The sequence below is a fragment of the Hemitrygon akajei genome, chromosome 28, assembly GCF_048418815.1.
Source record: "Hemitrygon akajei chromosome 28, sHemAka1.3, whole genome shotgun sequence".
Taxonomy (NCBI): Eukaryota; Metazoa; Chordata; class Chondrichthyes; order Myliobatiformes; family Dasyatidae; genus Hemitrygon; species Hemitrygon akajei.
This window is the reverse complement of record NC_133151.1, coordinates 6,088,554-6,104,612: the sequence shown is the minus strand read 5'-3', so window position 1 is coordinate 6,104,612 and position 16,059 is coordinate 6,088,554. Positions and strand designations below refer to the sequence as shown.

Sequence of the window (16,059 nt, the reverse complement as noted above, 5' to 3'; positions counted from 1 at the left end):
CGCAGTGGACTATGTTCTTGGAGTGAAGGTAGCGGAGGGCTTCCAATATCTACCGGGGGTGGGGTTGATGGAAATGGAGGGGGAGGGGTGGCAGGTGAGAGAGAGAGAGAGGCGAGGGAGGGGGGGAAGGAGAGGAAGAGATGGGACAGGAAAGGGTGGGGGGAGAGAGAGCTGTATTAGTCCCCGGACACAAATTCACACCCACCAGTTATCTCCATGTGGTTTCCATCCTGCGTTTGTTTGCGTGGAGGAGTTTCTCTGTTCTCTCCGTGACCGGGCACCCGCCACCCTTGGGTGGGAGGGAGGGAGCGGCCCGGGCGTGTAATTAGTGGTGGAGGGAGGGGCCGATCGGGTGGGCTGCTCCGTCAGAAATGGTGACGAGTTCCTTTGAGAGTTTTTGGAGTTGCCCCTCGCCCGGGTGCACCTGACCTGGCGAGTCACTCCCCACAGGATTCCACCCCCCACCCCCCACCCCCATCTGCTTTATCTTCCCGACCTTTCAATCGGCGTCCTCCTCACAGCTGAGTGAGATCTGCGAGGCCAGGCGTGCCACTGGAAACACGGGGCGAAGTGGAACCCACGGGAACTCTGCCTCCCGCTCCCCTTAAAACCCAGTGGGACCCCGTCTCCCGCTCCCCTTAAAAACCCAGCGGGACCCCGTCTCCCGGTCCCCTTAAACCCAGGCGGTTGGTGATTCCCGCTCCCTTCACACCTCCACACCAAGCCACCATCTTTCTGCCCGCTCAGCCGGACTGTCTCCCGGCGGGGCGGGGCGGGACGGGAGCCGAGGTGCCTGGCCCGGAGGGAGGATGCGAGAGGTCGAGGGCGGGGAGCGGGCAGACACCCTCGTACCTGGATGGTGAGGAACCTGGTGAGGCGCTCGGGCAGGCGGCTGTTCTCACTGGAAAGGATCAGCTCCAACATGTCTCCGCGCAGCTTCTCCATCACCACGAAAATGCGCTCCGGGTCCTCGAACACGGCGTCGAGCGCAACCACCCCAGGGTGCTGCAGGTTCTGCCGAGGGGGGAGAGAGAGAGCGTGAGGAAGCGAGGACGGGAAAGGGTGAGGGAGCTTCCCCTGGGAGAGCAGACCATGACAGATATTCCCAACGCCTCGAGATCTTCAAGTAAGGGGGAGACAAAACAAAATGCATCGGGTGGCCTGTCCCGGGCCCAGCACACGGACGCATTCACAAAGAGGTTAAGGATGTTCGGCCTGTCATAGAAAAAGTACAGCGCAGAAACAGGCCCTTCAGCCCATCTAGTCCATGCTGGACCATTTAAACTGCCTACTCCCATCGACCCGCACCGGGACCACAGCCCTCCAGACCCCTCCCGTCCATGTACCCGTACAAACTTCTCTTAGACGTTGAAATCGAGCTCGCATGCACCCCTTGCGCCGGCAGCTCGATCCGCACTCTCACCACCCCCCCCACCCCCGAGTGAAGAAGGTTCCCCTCATGTTCACCTTAAATTCCTCACCTTTCGCCCTTAACCCATGACCTCTGGCTGTAGTCCCGGCCAAACTCAGTGGGAAAAGCCTGCTGGCATTTATCTTATCTATACCCCCTCATAATTCTGTACACCTCTATCAAATCTCCCCTCGATCTCCTAACCCCCACGGAGTGAAGTCCTAACCTATTCAATCTTCAAACTCAGGTCTTCCAGACCCGGCAACATCCTTGTAAATTCTCTCTGCGCTCTTTCAACCTTATTTACATCTTACCCGTAGGTCAGTGACCAAAGCTACACACAATACTCCAAACTAGGCCTCGCCAACGTCTTGTACAACTTCAACATAACATCCCATCTCCTGTACTCAGTACTTTGATCTATGAAGACCAATGGGCCGAAAACTTTCTTTATGACCCTATCTATCTGTGACGCCACTTTCGATGAACAACGGACCTGTATTCCTTAGTTCTACCACGGTGCCCTTCCTCGGTGCCCGACCGATCACTGTGTCAGACCTGCTCTGGTTGGTCCGACCGAAGTGCAAAACCTCGCACTAGTCTGTATTAAACTCCATCTGCCATTTTCCAGCCCAGTTGGTCCAGATCCCGCTGCAAAGCTCTGCTAGTCTTCCTGGTTGCCCACCACGCCCGCAGTCTCGTGCCATCCGCAAATTTGCTTACCCGGTTAACCCCGCGTTATCGTCCAGATCATTGTTTCACTGACAGCAGCGGATCCGGCACCGATCCCCGCGGCTCTCCGCGAGTCACAGGCCTCCAGTCGGAGAGGCAACCACCTACCAACCGCCCTCTGGCCTCTCCCACGTGTTGTCACGGAACACCGACAAACTTCTACCCGGCCGGGTGCTGAAAGCACGTGCCGACCAGCTTGCTGAGGTGTTTACAAGTATATTTAACCTCTCACTGCAGCGCTGCTGTTCCAACACGCCTTAAAATCTCCGCCGTCATCCCAGTGCCCCAAAAAATCAGCTGTGAAGTGCCTGAATGACTATCGCCCTGTAGCACTGACACCCATAGCCATGAAGTGCTTTGAGAGACTGGTGCTCTCACACATTAACCCCAGCTGATCTGGACAAACACCAGTTTGCCTACCAGGCAAACCACTCCACAGAGGATGCAGTCACAACAGCCCTCCATATTGCTCTGACTCACTCAGAGGAACCGAACACTTATGAGGATGTTATTTGTGGACTTCAGTTCTGCATTTAACACAGTCATCCCCCATAAACTGGTCAGCAAACTGAACACTCTTGGCCCTGGTTCCTCCCTGTGCTCAGGGGTCATGGACTTCCTCACAGACCGAGCACAGCAAGTCAGGGTTGGTAAGCACATCTCCACCACCCTAATCTCAAACACAGGCACCCTGCCGGGCTGTGGGCTGAGCCCTATGCTCTACACACTCTTCACACATGACCTCACCCCCATCTACACCTCCAACTCCATAATTAAATTTGCGGACGATACCACAGTGGTTGGCCTGATCTCGGACGAGGATGAAACAGCCTACAGGCTCGAGGTGGACCATCTGACGGAGTGGTGTAAGGACAACGACCTGGTCCTTAACACTTCTAAAACAAAAGAGATGATCATCGACTTCAGGAGATCAAAGGACAGAGTACACACCCCCCCCCCCCCCATATACATGGAGAGGTAGTGGAAAGTGTGGAAAACCTGAAGTTCCTTGGAGTTATGTTGTCAAAGCAGCTGACATGGACCACTGTTACGTACCCGTGACATGTGACAGTGGTACCCTTGTCCCGTGACAGGTGTTGAAGTTATACTGGATTTGAGGTAATGGTCTTGTGATGGTGGAGTGACGTCATTTTCCCGCCAGTAGAGGTCATGTGACAGTTTTTTTTTACAGGGTATAAAAGGAGGACCCCTCCCTGTGAGGAGGGGCAGTTCGTGGCTGGATTTGCCATGTTGACTTCATGCCGCTGCGTGATTTAATGTGATGACGCAGTTTAGTTGAAAGATGAAGTTTTATCTAATGCCTAAAGGTTAAAAGGTCATTCCAGCAGTTTCTTTACAATACTGCTAGTTGAGAATCAGTGGAGAGTGAAGATCGGAGTTCGGGAGTTCAAGATCGAGGAAAATCGATTTCGACGGTGAAACAGGTTCGACCTTGTTTGATCCTCATTCGGAAGGATTTCGTTGACTGTTCTCGTGTTAATCCCTGGGAAATACCAGAAAGGATTGAGAATGGTGTTTTGAAGGAAAGGTCAGTGCCTTTAAGCCGTTTTGTTTTGTTACGTAAATTCTTCGTGGGAAATGTTCGATTTGGGAACTGAAGCAACACGACGTGAAAGAGAATTTAAATCGTCTTAAAAAGTCTCTCCCTTAAATGGACTGTGAGCATTTTGAACTTTTGGCAATACTACTTTGAAGAACTGTTTTCGCTTTATTCCTTTAAGAACTGTTTAAGCTGCCGCACAGCAGCTGATTTCCGGTTACGTTAGTGTTTTGTTTACTTTTGGGGGGGGGTTGTTTTCAGTGTTTAATAAACATGTTATTTGTTATAAAAACCCCTGCCTAACTCATATATTTATTGTTGCCTGAATTCGTAACACCACCAACACCTCGCTGCTTGTGAAAAAGGCACAACAAAGACTCTTCTTCCTCAGAAAGCTGAAACAGGCCAAACTCCCACAAAAGCTGTTGCTTAACTTCTACAGAAGTGCGATTGAAACCATCCTGACCGACAGTGCCACAGTGTGGTATGCCAGCTGCACAGCCGCTGAGCGACGAGACCCGCATCGCGTGGTGAAGGCAGCCCAGCGAATTGTCAGGATGGAGCTCCCAGGACTGGACGCCATCTATTCCAGCAGACTCAGGAGGAAAGCAATCAGCATAACCAGAGACACGACACACCCCGGCCACTCCCTGTCTGACCCGCTGCCGTCCAGCAAAATGTTCAGGACACGAAAAGCCAGAACAAATAGACTGAGGAACAGCTTCCACCCCAGAGCTGTGGCCTCCATCACACCACTCCCACAGAACAATGACTGAAACTGTGAGCACACACAAGGACTCAAATACTCGCACTAACGGCACTTTGTGCATTACTGTGATATTCTGCAACTTATTTTCTGCTACTTATCTATTTAATTCTGTTTTTCTGTCACTGTCTTGTTTTTATCCACCGCTTTGTTTGATTGCCTGAGAGGAAGCCAAACAGAGTTTCATTGTACCTGTGTAGAATGACAATAAAGATCATTCAATTCAATTCAATCTTCCCTCACTCTTCTACACTCCAAGGAATAAAGTCCTAACCTGTTCGATCTTTCCTTCTCACTCAGCTCCTCCAGACCCGGCAACAGCCTTGTAAATTCTCTCTGCGCTCTTTCAACCTTATTTACATCTTATCCGTAGGTCGGTGACCAAAACTGCACACGATACTCCAAATCAGGCCTCACCAACATCTTATACAACTTCAACATAACATCCCATCTCCTGTACTCAGAACTTTGATCTATGAAGACCAATGTGCAAAAACTTTCTTTATGACCCTATCTACCTGTGACGCCACTTTCGATGAACAATGGACCTGTATTCCTTAGTTCTACCACGGTGCCCTTCCTCGGTGCCCGACCGATCACTGTGTCAGACCTGCTCCGGTTGGTCCGACCGAAGTGCAAAACCTCGCACTTGTCTGCATTAAACTCCATCTGCCATTTTCCAGCCCAGTTGGTCCAGATCCCACTGCAAAGCTCTGCTAGTCTTCCTGGTTGCCCACCACGCCCGCAGTCTTGGTGCCATCCCCAAATTTGCTTACCCGGTTAACCCCGCGTTATCGTCCAGACCATTGTTCCGCTGACAGACAGCAGCGGATCCGGCACCGATCCCCGCGGCTCTCCGCGAGTCGCAGGCCTCCAGTCGGAGAGGCAACCACCTACCAACCGCCCCCTGGCCTCTCCCACGTGTTGTCACGGAACACCGACAAACTTCTACCCGGCCGGGCGCTGAAAGCACGTGCCGACCAGCTTGCTGAGGTGTTTACAAGTATATTTAACCTCTCACTGCAGCGCTGCTGTTCCAACACGCCTTAAAATCTCCGCCGTCACCCCAGCGCCCCAAAAAATCAGCTGTGAAGTGCCTGAATGACTATCGCCCCGTAGCGCTGACACCCGTAGCCATGAAGTGCTTTGAGAGACTGGTGCTCTCACACATTAACCCCAGCTGATCTGGACAAACACCAGTTTGCCTACCGGACAAACCACTCCACAGAGGATGCAGTCACAACAGCCCTCCATATTGCTCTGACTCACTCAGAGGAACCGAACACTTATGTGGGGATGCTATTTGTGGACTTCAGTTCTGCATTTGACACAGTCATCCCCCCATAAACCGGTCAGCAAACTGAACACTCTTGGCCTTGGTTCCTCCCTGTGCTCAGGGGTCATGGACTTCCTCACAGACCGAGCACAGCAAGTCAGGGTTGGTAAGCACACCTCCACCACCCTCATCTTAACAACAGGCACCCCGCAGGGCTGTGGGCTGAGCCCTATGCTCTACACACTCTTCACACATGACCTCACCCCCATCTACACCTCCAACTCCATAATTAAATTTGCGGATGATACCACAGTGGTTGGCCTGATCTCGGACGAGGATGAAACAGCCTACAGGCTCGAGATGGATCATCTGACGGAGTGGTGTAAGGACGACGACCCGGTCCTTAACACTTCTAAAACAAAAGAGATGATCATCGACTTCAGGAGATTCCATCTGCCATTTTCCAGCCCACTTGGGCCAGATCCCGCTGCAAGCTCTGCTGGTCTTCCTGGTTGCCCACCACGCCCGCAGTCTCGGTGTCATCCGCAAGTTTGCTTACCCGGTTACCCCGCGTTATCGTCCAGATCACTGTTTCGCTGACAGACAACAGCGGATCCGGCACCGATCCCCGCGGCTCTCCGCGAGTCGCAGGCCTCCAGTCGGAGAGGCAACCACCTACCAACCGCCCTCTGGCCTCTCCCACGTGTTGTCGCGGAACACCGACAAACTTCTACGGATGCCCTGATGAAAATACCCTGACTGGTTGCATCGCAGTCTGCTGCAGCAATCTGAATGTACAGGAGCATAAGAAGCTGAAGAGAGCCAAGCATTACGGGCACACCCCCTTCCCACTATAGGTGGTATCTACAGGAGGCACTGCCTCATCATCAAAGATCCCCTCTTTCTGACCCCTGGAGCGGTTAATGGGACGGTGTAGAAAGATCCACTGTCTGGCCCATTGAGCAGGAGCACAGTTCCCTCTGACTGCGAGGCCGCACAGTAACCACAATGCCCCCACGCACATAGCCTTCGTTGCCACGCCTTTGTTGAATTTTCTTTTATATAATGTTAAAGCGCTGTGCAGTTTTCCGGCTGTGTAAGATAAATATATATGAACCTATTTCTTCCGCTCGGAGAAATGGTTGGCACAGCTGCAAGAGAAAACGAGAGGGAACGTTGGGCAGGAGGTGTAGAAACCTGAAGTCCCACACCACCAGATTCAGGAAACAGGTACTTCCCTTCTACCATCTGGTTCTTGAACCAACCGACACAACCCTAATCACCACAGTTCATCAGCACTTTTGCACAAAATGTTTTTTTTTTATTGTTCTAGTTGTGCTTTTTTTTTTAAGAAGTAAAAATTATGTATAACTTCTGTTCCATTAATTGAAGATCAAGCGTGATTTCCTCGCGGCCACCCGTTTCAATTCCACTTCCCGCGCGGGCGAGACCCGACGCGGGTCGGGAGGTCCCCTCCGCCGGGCACCTTCGCTCCATCTGGCAGAAAAACCGTGGTGTCCCGGTGGCCACCGATTTCAACTCTACTCCCCATTCCCATTCCGACATGTCAGCCCACGGCCAGGTCGAAGGAGCCGCACCCTGTATTGCGTCTGGGTAGCCTCCAACCTGATGGCATGAACGTCGATTTCTCCAACTTCCGGTAATTGCCCGCCCACCCCAACATTCCCCATTCCCGTGTCCCTCTCCCACCTTATCTCCTCACCTCCCTCTGCAGCTCCTCCCCTTCCAATGTCCTCTACCCTCTCCTATCAGATACCCTCTTCTCCAGCCCTCCATCTCTTTCACCAATCAGCTTCCCAGCTCTTTACGAGGGGTGATTGATAAGTTCGTGGCCTGAGGTAGAAGGAGATGAGTTATACAGCTCTCGTTACATGCACGTGCAGTTCAACTCTTTGAGTGATTATGCAGAAAGTCTGAAGTTAATAACTCATCCGGGTGATTGATAAGTTCATGGCCTAGGGTAGAAGGAGAAGAGTTATTAACTCATCAGTTTGAAGCTAATAACTCATCAGTTAATAATGCAGTGGGGTGATTGATAAGTTCGTGGCCTAAGGTAGAAGGAGATGAGTTATTAACTTCAAACCTTCTGCATAATCACTCAAAGAGTTGAACTGCACGTGCATGTAACGAGAGCTGTATAACTCATCTCCTTCTACCTTAGACTACAAACTTATCAATCACCCATCTGCAGACACTTCCTGGAGGTCCAAGATCTGTATGCTCCACGACCGCTGGACTAAGTGTGTAAATGTAGGAGTCAAGTCAAGTCAAGTCACTTTTTATTGTAATTTCGACCAGAACTGCTGGTACAGTACATAGTAAAAGTGAGACAACGTTTTCTCAGGACCATGGTGTTACATGACACAGTACAAAAACTAGACTGAACTACGTAAAAAAACTACACAAGACTACAGACCTACCCAGGACTGCATAAAGTGCACAAAACAGTGCAGGCATCACAATAAATAATAAACAGGACAATAGGGCAGTAAGGTGTCAGTCCAGGCTCTGGGTATTGAGGAGTCTGATGGCTTGGGGGAAGAAACTGTTACACAGTCTGGTCGTGAGAGCCCGAATGCTTTGGAGCCTTTTCCCAGACGGCAGGAGGGAGAAGAGTTTGTATGAGGGGACTATGTTGAAAAATAAATGTGCTAGGTTTTCTAAAATTGACTCCTTCTACCTTGGGCCACGAACCTATCAATCGCCCCCTCGTACTTCACCCCCTCTCCCCCTATCACTCACTGCCTGGTAAATCTTCCTCCAGCTCCCCCATCCCCGACTTCTCCCCTTCTGCAGACGCTGGAAATCCGGAGTAACACAAAACGCTCGAGGAACTCAGCTGGTCGGTCAGCAGAGTAAACCGAGTCCCCTCCCACCCCTGTTATTCTCTTTATTTCTCCCCATCCCCACCCCCCCCCAGAGAAACAGAGAGAGAGAGCTGAAAGTGTGCGGGGGGGGGGGGGTTGTGAATGGTGAATTGGGAAGGGATCTCCCCGCCCCCCCACCCCACCAGAGAGCCAGGGAGGGGTATTGTGATGGAGTCCGGCCCAGGACGGCAGAATTCGGATGGGCTGCGGAATTTTGCCAAGGTATTCCTCGCCCCACCCACCTACGACCCACTCCCCCTCGCGTTCCGCCCACCCCGTCCCAGAGATTCTCCTCCCACCACCCCCGAGCCCACACCCGGCGCCCTTCGCCACCCACAATTACCCCGCCCCCAGTGCCCCCCGGGACCCTACCTGCAGGATGGTCACCTCGTTGCGGAGTTGACTCTCCCTCTGGGTGGGGAAGCGCTGTTTGTCGATGACTTTGATGGCCACGTCCCGGCCCGACCTTCTGTGTTTCCCTGGGGGAGAAGGGGAGATGGCGGGAGGATTCAGACAGTGTGGGGGACTGACGGGGTAACCGTGTTTTCCCCGGGACCCGCTTAAACCCGGCGCCGCTCCCCGCCACGCGGCGCTGACCCCTCGCCGTCCCTTCCGCCTCCCGCGTGCCAGAGGGTGTGGGGGGTGTGGGGTAGGGGTTGAGGAAGGAGGGAGATCCCGTGCAGACCCGTTACCCCCCACTCCCCGCTTCTCCGGCGCCACGCGTCGACCTCACCTCCGTAAACGATTCCGAACTGGCCCGATCCCAGCACCTCGTCCGGGAATATCTGGTAAACGGCGCTGATATCCTGCGGAGCAAGAGGGAGAGCGTCAGAGAGAGGGAGACAGGGAGAGTGGAAGACGGTGGGGGGCGGGGATTGAGAAACGGGGCAGACAGGAGAGGGAGGGGGAGACCCAGAGTGGGTGGGAAGGGGCAGAGGAGGGAGGGTGAGAAGTGAGGGACTGAGGAAGGGACGGAGTGAGGAGAGGGGTGGACGCAGGAGGGAGAAGGGACTAGGACGGAGGGAGGACTCAGACGGAGTGAGGGGATGCGGGAGGGAGGGGGTGGGAGACGGGTTGGGAGAGTCGAGAGTCGTGAAGATCGAGGGTTTGAGGGGGTGAGGGAAGGAGGGTGGGAGTAAGAGGGTGAGTGAGGGGCGATACGTTCTCACCGACCCACCTGGCTGCTGGAATTGGCCACGGACTGCTCCGTGCTCTCCTGGGTCTGCTGTCCCGAGTCTGTCACGAGGGGAGGGAGAGGAGCCTTTAGTCGAACCCCAGTCGACAGATCGAATCACCAAACCCCCCTCCACCCACACCGCTCCTTCTTCCTCCCACCACCCAACCCCCCCCCCCCCCCCGCTGACCCTTCACTGACCTGAGTCTGCGTCCGGCCCGGGGTGGGAGGTGACGGGCCGGAGGGCCTGCCTGATGGCCCGCTCCCAGTCCTGGCTGGGCACCCAGGAGGGGTGCAGCCCCGGGGGGCTGAGAGTGTTGGCGGGGGCACTCCCCCCCACGTAGATCGTGGTGCTGCGGGTGACCAGCTCGAACTCGGACTGAGGACCCAGGCCGGAGCGGATCAGCTGGACGTCCGAGAGGGGGAATCGCTGTGAGGGGGTGTGCAGAGGAGAGAGTCAGGGGTAATGGTGGTTATCAGCTCCCTAAGTACCCATCCTCCACCTGCCCTCACCATTCCCTCCTCCCTTCCATCCACCAAACTCCTCTCTCACTCCCCCCTTTCTTACAACGTCCCTCCCTACTCCCTCTCCACCCCCCCACTCCACTGCCCCTAATCACACCCGGAGTTGACCCCGCCACCCTGGAGTACCACTGCGTCAGACCGGGGCGAGGGGGGCAGGACGTGTCGGTGAGCCGCAGGGGGCGGGTGACGGCAGAAGGGTGCGGGCGCGTTGAAAGCGTGAGGGCGCGAAAAGTGTGTCAGAGCCCTCGTGTGGGCGAGTGTGTTGACGTGTGTGTGTGCGTGCATGTGTGTCCGTTAGACCGAGAGAGCGCGCGTGTGTCCGAGACAATCCGTGTGTAATTGAGGCAGCATGAGAGTGCCAGACTCGTGTCCCGCTGTGGATGGGAGTGATTGACCCTCCCCGTCCCCGTCTGTAGCTCCTGGCTCTGCCTCCCTCCGACGCACGCGCTCACCTTGTAGAACTTGGTGTCGGTGTCGTTCTGGAACAGTGTGATATACTTGCTGTCCAGCCGCCAGTAGTGTCGCTTCCTCTGCCGGGAGCAGGCACAACGAGTCAGTCAGCCACCGGAACAGGCAGCAAAACAGGCAACAACCCCATCCCAAAACAGTCAGACCGTGACTCTGTACAGTTACACAGTGACCCTCCCTCACCCTGAATAAACAGTGACTCTGTACAGTTACACAGTGACCCTCCCTCACACTGAATAAACAGTGACTCTGTACAGTTACACAGTGACCCTCACCCTGAATAAACAGTGACTCTGTACAGTTACACAGTGACCCTCACCGTGATTAAACAGTGACTCTGTACAGTTACACAGTGACCCTCCCTCACCCTGAATAAACAGTGACTCTGTACAGTTACACAGTGACCCTCCCTCACCCTGAATAAACAGTGACTCTGTACAGTTACACAGTGACCCTCCCTCACCCTGAATAAACAGTGACTCTGTACAGTTACACAGTGAGTGACCCTCACTCTGAATAAACAGTGACTCTGTACAGTCACACAGTGACCCTCACCCTGATTAAACAGTGACTCTGTACAGTTACACAGTGACCCTCCCTCACCCTGAATAAACAGTGACTCTGTACAGTTACACAGTGAGTGACCCTCACTCTGAATAAACAGTGACTCTGTACAGTTACACAGTGAGTGACCCTCACCCTGAATAAACAGTGACTCTGTACAGTTACACAGTGACTGACCCTCACCCTGAATAAACAGTGACTCTGTACAGTTACACAGTGACTGACCCTCACCCTGAATAAACAGTGACTCTGTACAGTTACACAGTGAGTGACCCTCACCCTGAATAAACAGTGACTCTGTACAGTTACACAGTGAGTGACCATCGCCCTGAATAAACAGTGACTCTGTACAGTTACACAGTGAGTGACCCTCACCCTGAATAAACAGAGACCCTGTACAGTTACACAGTGACCCTCACCCTGAATAAACAGTGACTCTGTACAGTTACACAGTGAGTGACCCTCACCCTGAATAAACAGTGACTCTGTACAGTTACACAGTGAGTGACCTTCACCCTGAATAAACAGTGACTCTGTACAGTTACACAGTGACTCTCACCCTGAATAAACAGTGACTCTGTACAGTTACACAGTGAGTGACCTTCACCCTGAATAAACAGTGACTCTGTACAGTTACACAGTGAGTGACCTTCACCCTGAATAAACAGTGACTCTGTACAGTTACACAGTGAGTGACCCTCACCCTGAATAAACAGTGACTCTGTACAGTTACACAGTGAGTGACCTTCACCCTGAATAAACAGTGACTCTGTACAGTTACACAGTGACCCTCACCCTGAATAAACAGTGACTCTGTACAGTTACACAGTGAGTGACCCTCACCCTGAATAAACAGTGACTCTGTACAGTTACACAGTGACCCTCCCTCACCCTGAATAAACAGTGACTCTGTACAGTTACACAGTGACCCTCCCTCACCCTGAATAAACAGTGACTCTGTACAGTTACACAGTGACCCTCCCTCACCCTGAATAAACAGTGACTCTGTACAGTTACACAGTGACCCTCCCTCACCCTGATTAAACAGTGACTCTGTACAGTTACACAGTGAGTGACCCTCACCCTGAATAAACAGTGACCCTGTACAGTTACACAGTGACCCTCACCCTGAATAAACAGTGACTCTGTACAGTTACACAGTGAGTGACCCTCACCCTGAATAAACAGTGACTCTGTACAGTTACACAGTGACCCTCCCTCACCCTGAATAAACAGTGACTCTGTACAGTTACACAGTGACCCTCCCTCACCCTGAATAAACAGTGACTCTGTACAGTTACACAGTGACCCTCCCTCACCCTGATTAAACAGTGACTCTGTACAGTTACACAGTGAGTGACCCTCACCCTGAATAAACAGTGACCCTGTACAGTTACACAGTGACCCTCACCCTGAATAAACAGTGACTCTGTACAGTTACACAGTGAGTGACCCTCACCCTGAATAAACAGTGACTCTGTACAGTTACACAGTGAGTGACCCTCACCCTGAATAAACAGTGACTCTGTACAGTTACACAGTGAGTGACCCTCACCCTGAATAAACAGTGACCCTGTACAGTTACACAGTGACCCTCACCCTGAATAAACAGTGACTCTGTACAGTTACACAGTGAGTGACCCTCACCCTGAATAAACAGTGACTCTGTACAGTTACACAGTGAGTGACCCTCACCCTGAATAAACAGTGACTCTGTACAGTTACACAGTGAGTGACCCTCACCCTGAATAAACAGTGACTCTGTACAGTTACACAGTGAGTGACCCTCACCCTGAATAAACAGTGACTCTGTACAGTTACACAGTGACTGACCCTCACCCTGAATAAACAGTGACTCCGTACAGTTACACAGTGACCCTCACCCTGAATAAACAGTGACCCTGTACAGTTACACAGTGACCCTCACCCTGAATAAACAGTGACTCTGTACAGTTACACAGTGACCCTCACCCTGAATAAACAGTGACTCTGTACAGTTACACAGTGACCCTCACCCTGAATAAACAGTGACTCTGTACAGTTACACAGTGACCCTCACCCTGAATAAACAGTACTCTGTACAGTTACACAGTGAGTGACCCTCACCCTGAATAAACAGTGACCCTGTACAGTTACACAGTGACCCTCACCCTGAATAAACAGTGACTCTGTACAGTTACACAGTGACCCTCACCCTGAATAAACAGTACTCTGTACAGTTACACAGTGAGTGACCCTCACCCTGAATAAACAGTGACTCTGTACAGTTACACAGTGACTCTCACCCTGAATAAACAGTGACTCTGTACAGTTACACAGTGAGTGACCCTCACCCTGAATAAACAGTGACTCTGTACAGTTACACAGTGACTGACCCTCACCCTGAATAAACAGTGACTCTGTACAGTTACACAGTGACTGACCCTCACCCTGAATAAACAGTGACTCTGTACAGTTACACAGTGAGTGACCCTCACCCTGAATAAACAGTGACTCTGTACAGTTACACAGTGAGTGACCATCGCCCTGAATAAACAGTGACTCTGTACAGTTACACAGTGAGTGACCCTCACCCTGAATAAACAGTGACCCTGTACAGTTACACAGTGACCCTCACCCTGAATAAACAGTGACTCTGTACAGTTACACAGTGAGTGACCCTCACCCTGAATAAACAGTGACTCTGTACAGTTACACAGTGAGTGACCATCGCCCTGAATAAACAGTGACTCTGTACAGTTACACAGTGAGTGACCCTCACCCTGAATAAACAGTGACCCTGTACAGTTACACAGTGACCCTCACCCTGAATAAACAGTGACTCTGTACAGTTACACAGTGAGTGACCCTCACCCTGAATAAACAGTGACTCTGTACAGTTACACAGTGAGTGACCCTCACCCTGAATAAACAGTGACTCTGTACAGTTACACAGTGAGTGACCTTCACCCTGAATAAACAGTGACTCTGTACAGTTACACAGTGAGTGACCCTCACCCTGAATAAACAGTGACTCTGTACAGTTACACAGTGAGTGACCTTCACCCTGAATAAACAGTGACTCTGTACAGTTACACAGTGAGTGACCTTCATCCTGAATAAACAGTGACTCTGTACAGTTACACAGTGACTCTCACCCTGAATAAACAGTGACTCTGTACAGTTACACAGTGAGTGACCTTCACCCTGAATAAACAGTGACTCTGTACAGTTACACAGTGAGTGACCTTCACCCTGAATAAACAGTGACTCTGTACAGTTACACAGTGAGTGACCCTCACCCTGAATAAACAGTGACTCTGTACAGTTACACAGTGAGTGACCTTCACCCTGAATAAACAGTGACTCTGTACAGTTACACAGTGACCCTCACCCTGAATAAACAGTGACTCTGTACAGTTACACAGTGAGTGACCCTCACCCTGAATAAACAGTGACTCTGTACAGTTACACAGTGACTGACCCTCACCCTGAATAAACAGTGACTCTGTACAGTTACACAGTGAGTGACCCTCACCCTGAATAAACAGTGACTCTGTACAGTTACACAGTGACTGACCCTCACCCTGAATAAACAGTGACTCCGTACAGTTACACAGTGACCCTCACCCTGAATAAACAGTGACCCTGTACAGTTACACAGTGACCCTCACCCTGAATAAACAGTGACTCTGTACAGTTACACAGTGACCCTCACCCTGAATAAACAGTGACTCTGTACAGTTACACAGTGACCCTCACCCTGAATAAACAGTGACTCTGTACAGTTACACAGTGACCTTCACCCTGAATAAACAGTGACTCTGTACAGTTACACAGTGACCCTCCCTCACCCTGAATAAACAGTGACTCTGTACAGTTACACAGTGACCCTCCCTCACCCTGAATAAACAGTGACTCTGTACAGTTACACAGTGACCCTCCCTCACCCTGATTAAACAGTGACTCTGTACAGTTACACAGTGAGTGACCCTCACCCTGAGTAAACAGTGACTCTGTACAGTTACACAGTGACCCTCACCCTGAATAAACAGTGACTCTGTACAGTTACACAGTGACCCTCACCCTGAATAAACAGTGACTCTGTACAGTTACACAGTGACCTTCACCCTGAATAAACAGTGACTCTGTACAGTTACACAGTGACCCTCACCCAGAATAAACAGTGACTCTGTACAGTTACACAGTGACCCTCCCTCACCCTGAATAAACAGTGACTCTGTACAGTTACACAGTGACCCTCCCTCACCCTGAATAAACAGTGACTCTGTACAGTTACACAGTGACCCTCCCTCACCCTGAATAAACAGTGACTCTGTACAGTTACACAGTGACCCTCCCTCACCCTGAATAAACAGTGACTCTGTACAGTTACACAGTGACCCTCCCTCACCCTGATTAAACAGTGACTCTGTACAGTTACACAGTGAGTGACCCTCACCCTGAATAAACAGTGACCCTGTACAGTTACACAGTGACCCTCACCCTGAATAAACAGTGACTCTGTACAGTTACACAGTGAGTGACCCTCACCCTGAATAAACAGTGACTCTGTACAGTTACACAGTGAGTGACCCTCACCCTGAATAAACAGTGACTCTGTACAGTTACACAGTGAGTGACCCTCACCCTGAATAAACAGTGACCCTGTACAGTTACACAGTGACCCTCACCCTGAATAAACAGTGACTCTG

General features: G+C 51.7%; 1 protein-coding gene across 1 annotated transcript in view; it reads right to left on the bottom strand.

Annotated features, from left to right (window-relative positions):
* Nucleotides 1–16,059, bottom strand: part of LOC140717642 (serine/threonine-protein kinase D3-like) — a 54,900-nt gene that overhangs the window by 5,153 nt on the left and 33,688 nt on the right. Inside the window, exons 9-15 of the mRNA XM_073031248.1 lie at nucleotides 10,786–10,863; nucleotides 10,010–10,238; nucleotides 9,812–9,870; nucleotides 9,368–9,440; nucleotides 9,007–9,113; nucleotides 853–1,014; nucleotides 1–49 (exon numbers count right to left, since the gene is read on the bottom strand). The exon at nucleotides 1–49 is cut by the window's left edge and continues 50 nt beyond it. Coding sequence (XP_072887349.1) covers nucleotides 1–49; nucleotides 853–1,014; nucleotides 9,007–9,113; nucleotides 9,368–9,440; nucleotides 9,812–9,870; nucleotides 10,010–10,238; nucleotides 10,786–10,863 — 757 coding nt within the window. The remainder of the gene's footprint in view (nucleotides 50–852; nucleotides 1,015–9,006; nucleotides 9,114–9,367; nucleotides 9,441–9,811; nucleotides 9,871–10,009; nucleotides 10,239–10,785; nucleotides 10,864–16,059) is intronic.